General features: G+C 36.9%; 2 protein-coding genes across 4 annotated transcripts; one reads left to right on the forward strand and one right to left on the reverse strand.

The window, feature by feature from the left end:
* Positions 1-8: 8 nt before the first annotated feature.
* On the reverse strand, positions 9-10,311 carry ccdc62 (coiled-coil domain containing 62). Of its 2 annotated transcripts, XM_084400138.1 has the most exons (14): positions 9,837-10,311; positions 9,708-9,748; positions 8,845-8,982; positions 8,483-8,675; positions 7,336-7,502; positions 7,125-7,226; positions 6,863-7,034; positions 6,577-6,693; positions 5,286-5,374; positions 4,473-4,573; positions 3,670-4,188; positions 2,526-2,637; positions 1,726-1,944; positions 9-566 (listed from the first exon to the last, which is right to left on the reverse strand). In XM_084400138.1, the coding sequence occupies exons 1-14, from the start codon at positions 9,907-9,909 to the stop codon at positions 516-518; spliced, it is 2,094 nt and encodes a 697-aa protein (XP_084256264.1). In that variant the 5' UTR covers positions 9,910-10,311; the 3' UTR covers positions 9-515. The 2 variants fall into 2 exon arrangements, with proteins under 2 accessions (XP_084256264.1, XP_084256265.1); XM_084400139.1 differs by lacking the exon at positions 3,670-4,188.
* Positions 10,312-10,456: 145 nt separating this feature from the next.
* Positions 10,457-15,032, forward strand: denr (density-regulated protein). Of its 2 annotated transcripts, none has more exons than XM_084400147.1 (8): positions 10,457-10,553; positions 11,390-11,500; positions 11,591-11,610; positions 11,740-11,824; positions 13,602-13,721; positions 14,296-14,412; positions 14,502-14,641; positions 14,729-15,032. In XM_084400147.1, the coding sequence occupies exons 2-8, from the start codon at positions 11,401-11,403 to the stop codon at positions 14,771-14,773; spliced, it is 627 nt and encodes a 208-aa protein (XP_084256273.1). In that variant the 5' UTR covers positions 10,457-10,553; positions 11,390-11,400; the 3' UTR covers positions 14,774-15,032. The 2 variants fall into 2 exon arrangements, with proteins under 2 accessions (XP_084256273.1, XP_084256272.1); XM_084400146.1 differs by having other exon boundaries at positions 10,506-10,668.
* The last annotated feature ends 2,065 nt before the right edge of the window (positions 15,033-17,097 follow it).

Below are 17,097 nucleotides of genomic sequence, written 5' to 3' on the forward strand. Positions count from 1 at the left end.
GTCAATGGTAGCATGTAAAGACCTTTATTGTTCTCTTAAATGTCCTGAGATTATGCAAATACACTGTGTTTCAGTGGCTTTTGAAAAGGTTGATGGCTCCTTCTCCTTACTGTGAGAACAACACTGGATTTCAGGTGTAAAAAACAACGATCTAGACTAGAGCCACATACCAGTTCATTATCTTAGAAACCAAACAGGTTGGATGACAGGGGAAACTGGAATGACAAAAAACAACCAGCGCCATTGTGTCATCTTGCGAGACAGGTTTAACACTTGAAGAAAGTAGTCTATAAATAACATGTCTTAACATCTGTCCAGGCAGAGGTAGTGCTTTGTGTAGAATTAATCACTAATGCTTATTTTAGTACACATATCATAAAAATAGATTTTGATGAAAGTAAGTAGAAATACAGCATCTGTAAAAATTACATGTTAGCTTTGTAAAACTCTTTGGTTGCCAAAAATGGATTTATTTTTCAGGAACAGGGATCCGCCGGTTCTCGCGGATCTATGGATTACTTGCTTCCTTGTAGCAAATGTGCGCTGATGATCTGGAAGTCACTTTCCTTTAGGAAATTAAGGAGGAAATGCCATTTAGTTGCAGTTTAATCTTGAAGCATAATTTTTACCATGCGTTAAATGATTGTGCAAATGTGATGTAATAAGTAATCATTCAGATAGGGGTGAGCGATATGACCAAAATCTAATTTTATTAGGGATGCACGATATATCGGCCACCATATCGGTATCGGTCGATAAATTCAAATTTTTTATGTTATCGTTATCGGCCCGATAAGAACAATTTGGCTGATATATTAAAGCTGATAAATAATGGATTACTTCCTTCAGATGAGACACTTCAGATGCATATAAAATTATAATGAGAACATAATTATAATTGTGTGCTTGAGACATGGATTTAATGGTGAGACTTTTGTTTTTGTACTCAGAAAAAATTACATAAAAATTTGGATTTGGATTTATCGGCCAATATGTCGGTTATCAGCTTTCAGATATAAAGAATTATTGGTTATTGGTATCGGCCAAAACGTTCATATTGGTGCATCCCTTTATTTTATTTCACGATAGCGATATATTTATTTTTCATATATATTTATCTCATCACCATTTTCAACCTGAAAACTGTATAAAGTAATCAAATGTAATAAAAAAACACTGCATAGTGTTCATGTAAATTAAATATTCATTTATTCTTATTAAAGTTACAAAAGTGATTCAGTAAAGAGCAGTGAGAGATTTGTTGATAACGAGGGTGTTGTCACTTTAAGACTGTATGTACGGATCCAATATACTCCTGCGTTTTCTTTCTCAACTGTTTACGTTCACTTAAGACATAAACATTTGCAATGTTGCAGGTCTCTTTGACACACAAGTATGTGTATTTAACCGTTCAAGTCGAATTAGTTGGCAAAAAAGCACTCAGTTTGATCAGAAACTCTCTCAGAGAGCGAGCGCATACACTGATATTAGTTGTCATTCGCTGCTCACTGCGCTTCAGTGGTTTAAAATCATTTGTTTTTATACCGCAATGGTTAAAAAAGCATGCAAAGTTTAGTGACCATGCAGCAGAGCAACGAGTGTAACCGCGATTGAGACGATAGTCCAAAATCTCCACCGGTTGACAAATGTTTACCGGTTAATCGCGTCTCTGGTATATCACCCACCCCTACTTACAGCCTACTACATCCTCTTAAAGGGACATACCCTGCATGGTTGGCTTTCCTCTTGGCTCTGGGTGGAGGATTGGGAGTGGCTGCCATAGCCATGGTTACTCTGGAGGTGGCATTCAGCATTGCAGTTTGTGGGGCTTTGAGATTTCACTGGGCTGTCAGATTTCCTGGCAGAGCTTTCCAAACTTGCCACCATTTCCTGAGATTCAGCCAGCAGCCGCTGTAAACGGCTTGTGGACGAGCTGTAACAATCCTGCGTGAGATGTAAATATACATGCCATAAATACAGAGATTGATAGCATGGATACCTTTCATTTAAATATGCCTAAAACACACATGTGAAATTAATAAACAAATGTATTACTATTGCATTAATACAATTGTACTGTAAAAATGAGTATTTAATAATAATTATTAATCAAAATTCTATTGTTATTTTTTATTATTTACATTATAAAATTAAATCAAATAAATATATTACTATTGCAATAAACTATTGCACTGTACAAGATTAGTATTTATTAATAATAATACACTAAATACTATTATTTTATTATTATATAAATTATAAAATATAAATTAATGAATATCCTAATATTGCAGTAATACTATAGTACTGTAAAAAAAAAAAGTATTTAATAATAATAATAATCATTATCATCATGATCATCATCATTTTTATTATTATTATACAGAACAAATAGATGCAATTTAAATGTATTTGAAAATGCAGCAATTTTTTTATTCTGATTTACACATAAATACAGAAATCCATATAAATATAGAAAAATCCCTAAAGTACAAGTACAATATGTGTAAAGTGTGGTGGACTACCTCATTGCCATGGAGTTCAATGCTTATTGTAGAATCGGGTAAACTGACAGAGCTCCGCCTACTATGGTGAGAGGGGGAGGGACAGTCCAGGTGAAGGCTCAGATCTGCTGTGCTAGTTAACCCAAGAGAGAGGCACAATTATTATCAGGCCAACAACATTAGGTGTGTTCGACTTGAAGCGGCGCTGCGCAGACTGATCGGTGTATGACATCAAAGTACCGCGAGAACGATTCTAAAGCACACGGAGCCGCCTGCTCTCTAATCCCTCTCGCGGTGCTTTGATGTCATAGACTGATAGGTGTGCACAGCGCCGCTTCAAGTCGAACACACCTATTAGCATTGATTTCAAAACATGCCCAGATTAAATCTGCAAAGAAATCTGCAAACTTTAGTGCAGTGAATTTTAATATGGTAAAACGTGGTAAAAACAGAGCTGAAAGTTCACCATTGATGGCTGGAAACATTATCAAATTTTATTACGGCATTCTCAGTGCTTCATGTGAGAGGGAGGGTGCTAAAGCACTCTTTTGGCTTGATTTGCTCGTTTCGATTCTCTGATTGGTGGAGATTTCTTTGCAGAATCATGGGTAATGTTTGTTTCTCACCAGGAATACCACTGTGGAACGTGATTATTTCATAAACAAGTCAAAGTAAGTCACAATAATGCATTTTATAAACAAGTAAAAATAATGCATCGATTAACATCTTCGTAGCTCAAAGTTGTTGTTTTTTGTATCTTTAAAAAAATCAATTCCTCTATGGAGAAAAATAATGAGATTTTTACTTCGGGAAACCAACTGTTGCACTATATTCTGTTTTGTGCTGCTGGAGGCATATAAAATACATGTTTCTCCTTTAATAAACGACCAAAAAAGAAAAATTACATTGGCATTTAGTTTGTGCTTTTAACATTCCTGCAGAGCCAAGGTCATGGGTTTGATTCCTAGGGAATGCATGACCTGATGAAATGCAAAACTCATATGCAAGTGAACTCTTTGAATAAAAGCATCTGCCAATTGTATGAATCTTTCACCCAAAACTCAAGCAACTTTGCATTCGGATTCCGTGGAAATCTGCAGAGCTTTCTATGCAGGCCTACATATGACTACAACCTAACCCACAAGACAGAGCTAGTTAATCCTACCAAGAGAATCTTGGATTGATATCCACATCGACAACACAGACAGGAGTTCCTGTCTCTGCATCATAGTCAATGACAGCCATTACATCCACGTCAGCTCTAGCGTCAGAATATACCGCCTGACTCTGTGGAGCTTCTGATGGGCTGTTAGCGCATTCACCGCAGAGAGCTGGAGGAGCGGACTGGATTAACAACTCAACACAGGTCTTCGCTCTTTCCTTCATTTCCATCTCGGCTGGCTCTTGTTCACACCGGCAAGTTGTACAGGTGTTCTTAACGCTGTTGGTGCCTGAGCAACTGTCCTCTACGGCTGACTGTTCTGCGACTTCACGGATCGTGGCGCTCAAAGTTGCGCCAAAGTCAGTCTGCGTTTCCATTTCGCCACAAGGATGCTGCGTTAAAACCGATGGGGCGTTTTTGCTTGTGCTGTGGCACAGTGTGGACATTAGCCCTGTTTCTAGTTCTGTCCCTTGATGATCGCTGTATTCTAGCACCTGACTGTCTCCTAAACCAGAATCAGCCCTACGAACACAATAACACTCATAACTCAAGACGTCTGCACCAGGGTTATTATCCTTTACTAAAATGAAACTAAAGCTAATAAAGACATTTTTTGTAAATTAAACGAAACGAAATGAAATTTAGCCATGGCAATAAGTTGACGTTGAAGCACTAATTTATAATATTAATAACAAATATAATAGTATATACAAATACTAAAATAACACCGGTCTGGACATAAGTAAAGCAAGCGGCTGAAATAAGCAATTTAAGTTTATAATACACTGCACATTGTAGATGCCCACCTCTCACGTGACCTTTGACTCTCATAATGTCGGAGTGCCTCTCTGGCGCTCTCCAAGTTCAGCTTCAGCAGCTGGAGGTCGTTCTGTTGGTTTTCACACACCTGTCACAAATACATGCATCAGTCATTCATTGTGTCTAAACTTGGTGTGAAGCAAATCATAATCAATCAGATGCTGTAGATCCAGTAATGTGGAGAAGGATTATGGACCAATGAGATGTCATGGAGGGCGGGGCTACCTAACTGGACCATGTGATAAAAAAAAAAAAAAAAAACTGACCAATTGTGGTCTTAGCTGGTTAGGACACAAATATATTTTAAACATCAGATATGTTGATTGGTTTGGTCACGCCATACTTAAAATAAACTATTTATATACTTTAAATAATAAAGCAATAAGCCCTATGAGGCCGTGGTTTACAGTGAATTTAGAACAGCTAACGGACGTTGACACAGAGCTTTTATAAAACAGCTAGTCCATAAAATATCTATTTTATTATTTATGTAAGGAGGTCACAGGTGTATCTTTGTAGACTAGTTAATTAACGGCAGAATCAAAGACTATCCTTAAACTATCCTTAAAAACACAGAAAAACATTACAGTTGGTTTAAAACTGATGAAAGATTACTGGCGCTGTTTAAGAAAAGATCACGACCAAGTTAAATGTCAAGGAAAAGAAATGCAGGAAGTCTTTTGATGCATGCTGACAAACTGGAAAAACTGCTCCAGAAGAACAAATGGGAAGGACAGATATTTGTAAAAATGAATGCGGACTGAAAAAAGAGGGAGTTTTGAAAGAAAAAAACCCATCACCTGCCGCAGACAGACCAGCTCAGATTCAGCTCGGGCTTGTTTTGATCGGGATAGTTCAAGTAATTCATTCCTCCAGCTTTTATCTTCATCTGGACAACAGACACAAATACCATTTAAAACATTAATCATAAAGACTATACGACATGTTTTCTGCACCAGTTAGTGTCTGTTTAGGCATTATTGCTGTTTGTTATCATTGTTTTATTATGGCTGTTCCGGAACATTTTTTAAAAGATTTACATCAATAAATTTCCTTTTTAGGAATTAATAACATCGTGCATCGTGTGTTTGCGAACTTTAATTGAAAACATTTACTGACAATTTAATTACTTTTTTTAACATAATATTTTTCAAAACATACCCTTAAAATTCTAATTTCCGCAACAGTCTGAAAAAGTCCAGAACATGCCTACGATGCTGTCTAGGTAGGCAGGTCACTAGGGTTTAAAGGGTTAGTTCACCCAAAAATGAAAATTCTGTCAGTAATTACTCACCCTCATGTTGTTCCAACCCCGTAAGACCTTCGTTCATCTTCGGAACACAAATTAAGATATTTTTGATTAAATCTGAGAGCTGGATCACTCCTCCATAGGCTGCTAGGTGACTGAAACTTGCTGGCCCAGAAAATGTATTAAAGAGATCGTTAATATAGTCCAAGTGACTACAGTGGCTCAATCTTAAGTTTATAAAGCGACGAGAATACTTTTTGTGCGCAAAAACAAACAAAAATAACGACTTTATTCCACTTTTCATTTCCTTCTCTCTGGGCCTCGAGTCTTTTCGCGTAGTGTTTAAGCGTAGCGCGTCTGTGTTGCACGTCACCACGTATCACACACATGACCAGCGTCGGCCAATAGTGAGCCTACGTGGTGACGTGCAACACAGACGCGCTACACTTAAACACTACGTGAAAAGACTCGAGGCCCAGAGAGAAGGAAATGAAAAGTGGAATAAAGTCGTTATTTTTGTTTGTTTTTGCGCACAAAAAGTATTCTCATCGCTTTATAAACTTAAGATTGAGCCACTGGAGTCACTTGGACTATATTAACGATGTCTTTAATGCATTTTCTGGGCCAGCAAGTTATAATGCCTTAGAAGCCTATGGAGGAGTGAGACAGCTCTCAGATTTAATCAAAAATATCTTAATTTGTGTTCTGAAGATGAACGAAGGTCTTACGGGGTTGGAACAACATGAGGGAGAGTAATTACTGACAGAATTTTCATTTTTGGGTGAACTAACCCTTTAAAACAGAGCCTATCTTACACTATAAAACGTACAGTAGTGACATACTCATCCTCTGAAATTCAACAGCAGTGATCTCTTTCTTCAGAAGCTGGTTTTCCTGCTTTAAGCGGATGAGTTCTTCTCTCAGGATGTTGTTCTCAATGTTTTTTTCCTGAAACTCAGCTGTAAAAAAATAAAAAAAATTTAAAAAATTGTTTTAACCGACAGCGTATTTTTATTCTTTATATTTCTTACAGTAGATTTACAGTAAGCAAGAGACAGATAAAGACATTGGTAGGATTCCCGGCGAACACCAATCATGACTCTGGGATTGTTAAATAACCCTATCTACCTTTTAGTTGTGTGTTTTCATGTCTGTCCTCTCTGAATCGGTGTTTGTGTTCCTCCATTTCTCGCAGCGTTTTGCTCTCACGTGTTCGCAGCTCTTCAATTGATTTCTCTAGGTCACAAAGACGACCAGACAGCTCTAAAATGTGATTTGTGGCCTCAATCACATCTTTATCCTGATAAAAAAAAAGCATGCACTTACATGAATGTGTCTGATTCATAGGACATAAGATAAAGGATGTGTGAGTGTTTTGAGTCTCTGCTACCTTCAGTTTGAGCATGGAGCTGAGCTCTTCCTCGCGCACCTGCAGCTGCCCCACCTGTGACGACAGTCTCATGACTGTGGAGTTCAGACTCTGGTTCCTCTCCTATGAGTGTCATTTAATTGATGCAAGATAGAAGACAAGAAATGATGGGATCAGGTTATGGGACATGCTAGACCAAAGGCTCTGAGTAAAAAAGAAAACTGTACTTCACCTCCAAGTCCTGCTCATGTCTGCTGATGTTCATCTGTCTCCAGCTCAGCTCGTGTAGTTGCTGTTGGGTGGAGTTGAGATCTCTGTGCGAGTCTTTCTCTCTCGCTTCCGCCACCTTCGTCCGCTTACTGAGAGTTCTGATCACCTCATTACGCTTCTCCAGCTCATCTAGGCAACCATGAGCAGAGAAGTTACACCATACCGTTTTTTTTTTTTTTTAAAGAAATGACTACTTTTATTCAACAAGGATGGACAAAATTAATCAAAAGTGACAGTAATGACATTTATGTAACAAAAACATCTATTTAAAAAACTTTTTTAGAACTTTCTATTCATCAAATAATCCTAAAAACAATTTATCACGGTTTCCACAACAATATGAAGCAGCACAACTGTTTTCAACATTAATAATAATCAGCATATTAGAATGATTTCTGAAGAATCATGTGACACTGAAGACTGGAGTAATGATGCGGAAACTCAGCTTTGATCACAGGAATAAATTACATTTTACAATATACTCAAATACAAATCAGCTCAGATCAGTATAATTTCACAATATTACTGTTTTCACTGTATTTTTGATCAAAATGCAGCCTTGGTGAGCAGAAGAGACGCTTAGACTCAAGGAAAACTGAATTTCTTGCTACTTTGAAACAAAAGAGTTGATCATACTTATTTATTTATTGAAACTGGTCTGGATGCTCAAATAGAGCAACGTTTTGAAACTGTAGCACTAAACTTGTACCCCAGGTTTCACAGACGAGGCTTAAGCCTAGTCCTAGACTAAAATGCATGTTTGAGCTGTTTTAACTGAAAGCAACTTGCACTGATATATCTTAAAATATGTCAGTGCCATTGTTTTGTCTAAAGATTCACACCAGTAATGTTTTTTTTTTTTTCAAAGGCACGTTTATAAAAGCTACATAAATGTCCTAATTGAACTAAGGTCTAATCCTGGCTTAATCTAAACCCTGTCTGTGAAACCGGGCCTAAGTGTTTAATACAGAGGTCTTAAAAGGTACAGTATCAAAAACAACCTGTTTGATTCTACGGGACAGAAAAAAAAAGTGGAAATGGTCATTAAAACAAAATGAGTGTGTTTGGTGCAAAATTATAAGTGAACTTCACACTGGATTCACTCTCACCCTCCATTCGGGAACATCTCTGTTCCAGGATCAGCACTCTCTGACGGTCCTGCTCCCAGGACAGCATCTGCTTGTGATGGGCAACTACCAGAGAGTTGAGCTCCTGGTCGCGGTCCTTTAATTCTGCCATGAGAAGCTGCATCTCCAGCCGCTGCCTCTGTATGGTGGAGACCTCCAACCCGTTATCTGGTGTCTGGTAACATCACAAAAACAGGACAACACTTGAGCCACAAACACATCCAACAGTTTATATGCCAACCAGTTTTAAAATGAAATAGTCTTCTGGAAAACTGGGAATTATCAAACAATAAGCATCAAATGTGGGAAATCACTTTAAGCCGTTTCAAACAAAATGTATGTACCTGGAAGTTCTGCGATAATGAAAAAGAGGACGATGGTTTTGAGAGATCTTGCAAACTCAGTGCTGCTGGTCTCGTTCTGTTTTCATCTTGGAGCTTGGTGGAGGAAACATCTGGGGTCTCATAAGCAGCAAAAAGATTCTGAAGAAATTGAGTATCATAAAATGAGCATCAAATCTCTTTCATTTGAATTTAATATGTAACTGCTGAACACAAAATCACCATTACAATAAATACAAAGGAACATTTACACATTGCAATATACAAACAATGCAAAACGAAACACATTAAAAGTGTATAAAGTATGCATTCTGTTTACTGGGAAAATGCAAGATAAACATGCAATAAATATTACTTTTTTGTCATATCATTCACATATTAGCTAATGCTCTATTCTGCATGACCATTATGCTACACCCCTTAATCCTACACAATACTTAAACTTAAACGATACAACTACCTAACTAACTATTAATAAGCAGTAAATTAGGAGCTTATTGAGGCAAAAGTCGTAGTTAATAGTGAATATGTGTTCCTCATACTAAAGTGTTACCTAAAAGTTTTTTTTAGAGGATTAGATATCAGTCAGAATTTAGGCCACTTCTTATTTTTTATGATCTCTAATTTCCCAATCTTAGAATAATCATAAATTCATCAAAACAATTTAAGAACACAAATGGAAGGAAAGTCACATAGTGACTAAAAATATCCAAAAAATGAATACAGTAAAATTATTTTAGCTTATTCAAAGTCGACACCCATTGTCTATTTTACAGTTCTGTATACCTTCTCAACAAACATCATGGGATGCTTTTTAAATAGAATTGAAGGAGTTCATATGAGTGATATTATAACATAAAACCAACCTTTTTTACAGGAGTACTGTGCCATGGCTCCAATGGATATCCTGTGAAATCATCAAGTTAACGTTACTTAATGTAATATAATAATCATCATGTTGAATTTCATTATTGTTCCATCTAGACGTTTATCACCTTTTGATATTGAAAAACTTCCAGGAGTTTTAGAGTTCATGCTGTCTTTAAACCCCTCCATCACATCTGACATCGGACAAATATAATAACACTGACAAATATCTGGACTAATAGAGGAGTCCTCAAATTACATCTGACTTCCCTTCGAATGAACAAAACACCAGCGTCAACATCAACCAGATGCACAACTGATGTATCATTGTCTGATTTTCACAGACCTCAGTCTAATTGTTTTTAAATATCCATTATTTAAGTGTAAACAATGCACTCGGGATTAAAAAATAAAAAAATAAATGTAATTTAAACACCCTAATTCCTATTTACAAACTAAGAATAATTTATAAAAATTAACAAAATGTGCAGTTATAAAAATGAATAATTCAGAATCATTGTGAAATGTAAATGACAAGAAGCGGGAATTATTGTCGGAATTCTCAAACGGCATGTTGTGAATGTGATCTGCGCAGAACGAGGCGTCCACCGCGATGCCTGCTTTAAAATACTCGTTCAAAAATAGCTTTATGCGTTTTAATTTGATCAAATTACATAAAATGGCTTATCTAAACATATCTTTCTTAAATAAAAATTATTATTTCACTCGTAACCTAAAATACTCCCCCACGACGTATGTACGTAATACGGCATAGGCGCAAACGCAGTTGTTGCTCTGCCTCAGACAGGCGTTGTCAGGACCCAAAGCCAAATCAGACAGTGAAGGTGTGCTGAGCAACAGTGAAACTCTTTCACCCGTTAAAGAACAACAACTATAGTTAATGTAATAATGATCAAGGTGTTACTCAAAAGCAAGTTAAACTGAGATTGTACCGAAGGGGTATGTATGAGTTTGAGCGCGTGGCTGCTGTAGGAGAGCTGTGATTAGCAGTGGTGGCTAATGAATGGGAGCTCAGTGGTGTAGATGGATGATCATTGTGCGGAGGCTTCATGGTTTAAGTCACTGTCAGTGGCTCTGAAAGATGTTTCAACTATATTTGAATGCGTGTGAGAGTGTATCTTTGATCAGAGCCATTGCATCTGGTCTTAGTGTGTTGGTTAGTGTCTCTAAAGCACCACTAGGGTGTTGCTGGTACTTGGCATATAATATGTTTACATGCGCTTAATGCATACTTTTATGATCCAAAATAGAATGGTTTGAGAGTTTAATGAATTTGAATCAATTATAACGATTTTCCCCAAGGTTTGTTAAATAGTGCACATGTGGAAGATCTTTCTGATGTCAAATGGGCCTTTTGTAATTAGATGAAGAGATCTGCACATCTTTGGTTATGTCCTTTTACTTTCAACCCAAAAACGTATGCCTAGTTATATATCTGTTAGAGTCTTCAGACAGACCACATTTCTTTATGCACGTCATGAAGGCACCATATTGTTGGTTTTGACGTGCATTTTTATTTTGCAAACTTAACAGTTTCCTCAAGCTGTGTGTGCTTTTTGCTGCATAATAGCTTAGAGTTTAAGCTATCATGTATCAGTTAGCCACCGTGCATCAGCTCGAATTATGAGTCTAAAATAACCCTTCTGTATGGTTTGTGTAGATTCATGTAATATGGCTACTACTGAAAATGCAGAGTCAGGTTTACCAGAAAATAAAGGGGATCGGGCCGACCCAGATGCAAAATACCCACTGAAAGTTCTCTACTGTGGAGGTGAGCAAATACATGAGCTTTTTGGGGGAAATGCACTGCATTGAAAATTAAAATATAAATGATATAATTTCTGTCCTCTTTTACTTGCAGTTTGTTCCCTGCCAGTAGAGGTGAGTACATACATAACATTACAAAATATATATCTTCTTTTTTATTACTTGTTTCTTGACCTATGGTGGTTGTTGTTTCTTCATATGGTATTAAGTGAATTAATAAAACGTTTCTCTTTGCGCTGCTAGTACTGTGAGTACATGCCTGAGCCAGCCAAATGCAAACAGTGGCTTGAGAAGAACTTTCCTGATGTGTTTGCTAAACTGACTCTTGGTAAGTCAACTTTCTTTCACAGCAACTTTCACTTAGGCCCGGTTTCACAGACAGGGCTTAGATTAAGCCAATATTAAGCCTTAGTTCAATTAGGACATTTAAGTAGCTTTTTAGCCTGGGAAAACCCAGACAACTCAGACAACCCAAGTCACAATTGTGGCAAAGAGCTCATTCAAGCCCATTTCTAATCCGTCGAAATCGCGGCACCAATCAGAAACGTTGGGGCGGGCTTTACACGATGACGATCGCTCTGATTGGTTTTAGGTCTATCCAATTGCTCCCAGAGGCATTTGAGCGACGTCCCGTTCAACTTTTAAACGCATTATTATGTTCAAATTGCAAACACATGAGGACAGTCTCCATGAAAGACCCACTGGCAGATGAACGTGCTACTACATTTCTCTCTGAAACGGTAGGAAATTAAATTAGATTTAATAGAGGATTTTAACTGTGACGAGATGATTGACAGGGCAGTTTACGTGACAGATCCGTCCGATAAAGATGACGAAGTAGTATGTCCCAAAGCTTGCCTACTTTTTTGCTACACATTCAAAAGTAAATACCTTTTCTTCACTAAAAGAGTACATGCTTTTATGGCGTAGTGTAACTTAGGCGAATTGGGACGCAGCATATGGCTTTACACGATGACGATCGCTCTGATTGGTTTTAGGTCTATCCAATTGCGCCCAGAGGCATTTGAGCGACGTCCGTTGGTGACGCCCCTTTGGAAATTAGTTATTAAAGGGGTGGTTGATTATGATTTCACTTTTCTAGCTTTAGTTAGTGTGTAGTGTTGCTGTTTGAGCATAAACAACATCTGCAAAGTTACGACGCTCAAAGTTCACAGCAAAGGGAGATATTTTCTTTTACAGAAATAGTTTTTTAAGGACTACAACAAACGGCTGGTAGAGACTACACGACATTCCTCCCGGGTTAGTGACATCACCAACCCTAGAATTTACATAAACCCCGCCCCCGGAACACGATTGATAGATTATCAAGACAGTATATGCTAATCAATGACTAGACGATAACTACACATAAGCTGCATAAATTCATCAACTAACCATTCAGAAATGTCCTGTTGCTTCTACATGTTGTCACTTCTTCTTGAGTATCTCCATCTTTCTGACTTCGGTTTGAACATAAAAGGCTACAAGCTTTTGAAATGTTCAGTGCATGTCTGTGTGAGGTAAAAGGAAACAAGCTCTTGAAGCTCCGCCCCCTGTGCCAGGAGCAGCAGCTCATTTGCATTTAAAGGAACAGACACAAAACAAGGCATTTTTGCTCACCCTCAAAAAGTTACAACTTTATCATGTTATATAAAAAAATCTGTGGGGTATTTTGAGCTAAAACTTCACATACACACTCTGGGGACATCAGAGACTTATTTTACATCTTGTGAAAAGGGCATTATACCACCCCTTTAATGAAGCTTTGCCAGACCATAACTCAGTTACTACTGAGAATGGTCTGGTTTTAACCAGGCTAGTAGCTTTTATAAATGTGCTTAGAAATAAGCATTACTGATGTGCATCTTGAGACAAAACAATGGCACTGACATATTTTAAGATATATCAGTGCAAGTTGCTTTCAGCTAAAACAGCTCAAACATGCATTTTAGTCTAGGACTAAACTTAAGCCTTGTCTGTGAAACCCGGGGTGCAAGTCACAAAAAAACGGGCGTGGGGGTGATATTTGGTCAGCACCCTTATGACATGCACTGCTGAATCAGTTTGCCCGTATTTTGCTAACCAAATTCACTGCTGTTGTACAGGTACAGCACTCAAACAGGAAACAAGAGGAGGAGGAGGAGGCGGAGGAGGCGGTGGAGGTGGTGGTGTAGGAGAAGTGCCCCCTGCAGGAGAGGAAGAGGAGAAGAAGAAACAGAAGAGAGGTTAAACATTTAATTTTATATTTAGACATCAATAAACATAAGCATTTGCATGTGCTCACGATGGTGCTCCCAAGTGTGAATCTGCATAATTTGTCCATTGGCATTACACACAAACAAAACGTTCCTGAATCTCTTAACTGTCCAATTAAAACATTTAAGTGTATTTTGGTTTTATGTCATTGGTTATTGATATGATCTTCAATACCAGGCTACTTTAATTTTAAAGTCAATATTAATTCAAGCATATCTCAGTGCTATTTTAGTATTATTTATATACTATTATAGTGTTTATTGGTATTTTGAATACTTTTATTTTTATATTTTCTGTTTAAGTTTGTCTTTTTTCAATTTATGTTTCTCATTTATTTTTATTTCAATTTTAATACTTCAACTTCATTCAAATTTCAGTTAGTTGCCAATGCAACATTTCTCATTTTTAATTGTAAGTTTTAAATCTAATATTTATATTTTGTTGAATTTCAGCTTGATTTGAATTACTGAAAATTACAGATTTTTTTTTACTCTCTCTCTAGCTATTAAAGTCTTTCTTATTTTTTTTTGTTCCCTTTTCCAGGTGGAAGAGGTCAAATCAAACAGAAAAAGAAGACCGTCCCTCAAAAAATCACGATAGCAAAAATCCCTAGAGCTAAAAAGAAATATGTCACGAGGGTGTGTGGAATGGCCACTTTCGGTAAGGCGGTGATTGTAGTAATAAGTATTAAATGTTTGTCATGTGTTTGTACCCTGCGGTAAATTGTTATTCTGTGGTCCACACATCAGACATCGACCTTAAGGAGGCTCAGAGGTTTTTTGCTCAGAAATTCTCATGCGGTGCCTCAGTGACAGCAGAAGACGAAATCATCATTCAGGGAGACTTTACAGATGACATCATCGACGTCATCCAGGAAAAGTGGCCTGAGGTGAGCAAACATCCCAGATCCCAGCGGCCAATCCGACCAGATGAACCATTATCAAAGCTTTTCTTGACATGTTCTCTAACCCGACAGGTGGATGACGACAGCATCGACGATCTTGGAGAGGTCAAAAAGTGAAGCCCCATATGCACTTTTACTGAAACTGATGCGACGCGACACAGCAAAACCTGGCCAAATGTACACATTGACATAAAGCCCTTTTATATCTATTTTATTTACTGTATAGAATTTCCATGGACTTGGCTTCATCCTTGGGGTTTTTCAGTTCTTGATAGCAGCTTTGTCACTTGGTTGCCAAATGTCTGGAAAGATGTGACTTAAAGCATTTCACACATGCAAACAATAGACTAATAAATTTCGGTCTCATTCGACACACTTCTGTTGTGTATTGTTTCTTTTATTGCTGAATCCAGTGCAACACTGTAGCCTTTAGTTTGATTTAGATATCCATTTTAAAAGTATATTCATTACATATTTGCAAAAAAAGAAAATCATTTACTCACCTTAATATAGTTCGGAAACCGACTTTATTTCATCTGCAAAATACAAAAGGAGATAATTTAAGGAATATCTAGTAGGGTGAATTCAATTCAATGACAATACACAATTGTGACTTACTTTATGGTTTCATTAAGCACACAAAAGTGTCAGCAAAATATCCATGCGGCTAAATGATAATTTTCCTAGTGCTCCAGTCAGTTTTGGTGAAAACCAACCTGATGTTTAAGCCATAGTACAAAAACAAAACAAAAATCACAGCGGCTGCATTTCTCTCCTTTGCTTCAGTCCTCACTCCAGTCCAGTAGGTGGTGGAAATCCATTTATGTTTGCCAACCTGCCGTTTAAAATTTCAGAAATGCCACACATTTATTTCTACAAACATATATCTGTTCAGAAGTAACAATGCATGCTGAATCAGCGTTCTAACATGCACATCCTCCTCCAATGCCACTAGTCCACAGCGGTGTACAGTAAGCAGTTCAAAGACCCCCGCTGATTAGATTCATCCCTACACTCCTGCTCAGTCTGACGGACTCTCAAATCCTCTGGTACCAATTTAATCACAATGTCCTCCTTGGGGAGCAGGTCCTTCAGCGCAACAGCCCCTAGATGCTGGAACTCTCTCCCCCTGCATCTTCATGCCTTCCCACCTTCACAACTTTACAGAAAACATTTGTTTACTTGGTGTTATTGAAATGATCTGACTGAAATTTTGCCTCGTTTCTTCGGTATCTATGTGATCTATTTTCTCTTTTTATTTCTGTTCTAGTTGTTGCAAAGTTGTTTCTGTACTTGGGTTTGTTAAAGTCCATATATGATTATTATTAAATGATCAAGTAAGTAATTAAACCAGATATGAGAGATCCGTTGGCGTATAAAAAATACACTGGAGATTTCTGGATGCATGGCGAACTATTTTGTCCTTCTTTGGTCCGTTAAAAAAATTCACATTTGAACAAAATATATATTTTGCATGAATAATAAAAAAAAAAAATTGTGACATTTTTAACAATAATGTCAATAATGGCCCTCACAAATTTCAGTAGAATATTGTAATGTGAAAAAATGTTGTTCTCATTACTATAATATGGGAAAAATTTTTTTTTTTTTAAATAAATGCCCAGATTATATTTCGCCCTAAAATCAAAAGAGTTATATTTATTGGCAATAATGTCAGTAATGGCCCTTGCAGATTTCAATAGCATACTGTAATATATACAAATATATATACAAATTATAAAAATATTAAATTTATAAAGAACAATTGTGCATATAGTATTTGTAATAGTGCAACATAATATAATAGTGCAACATAATAGTATTTGTACTTCAATATCTGCGAATTTTAAAAATGTGTTATTTTTTATTAAATGTGCTTAATTGTCATTATAGTATATAAAACTTTATTTAATGACTTATATTGTCATAAAATAGTCACAATGCAACAAAAAAAAGCTTACTAATCATAAAAGTTTTTTTGTTTTTTTTTTTATTAAAAAATATATATAAAAATTTTGGATTGAAATATAACCTGGACATTTTTTTGTGAGATTTATCCAAACACATCAGGAGCAAAACATGCGAAATCATGTTCAACAAAAACAAAAAGTTCTTTGTTAATTGTATTGTTCAGTTTTTCATTGTATGCCCAAGTGTAAAGCATAACTACTCATAATCATTTTAATGGTGCTTTTGGAGAGTCCCAAGTTGTAGAGCGATGTGATTATTAAATTCATCAGAGGCACAAATTCCTCTCGAGACCATTTACCCATCACACCTGGGTTTTTTGTTGTCCTTGTGCATGCTTACAGCTACACCACTTGCATGAGAGCAAACATCTCAAGAACAGGTCTCATGGGAATCATTGCCATATGAGACGAAACGGTAAAAAGATCTGAAGTTCTCTGACTTTTGTCTAGTTTCACAGCAGCATCATAATC

The sequence above is a fragment of the Rutilus rutilus genome (assembly GCF_951802725.1).
Source record: "Rutilus rutilus genome assembly, chromosome: 25".
Lineage (NCBI taxonomy): Eukaryota > Metazoa > Chordata > Actinopteri > Cypriniformes > Leuciscidae > Rutilus > Rutilus rutilus.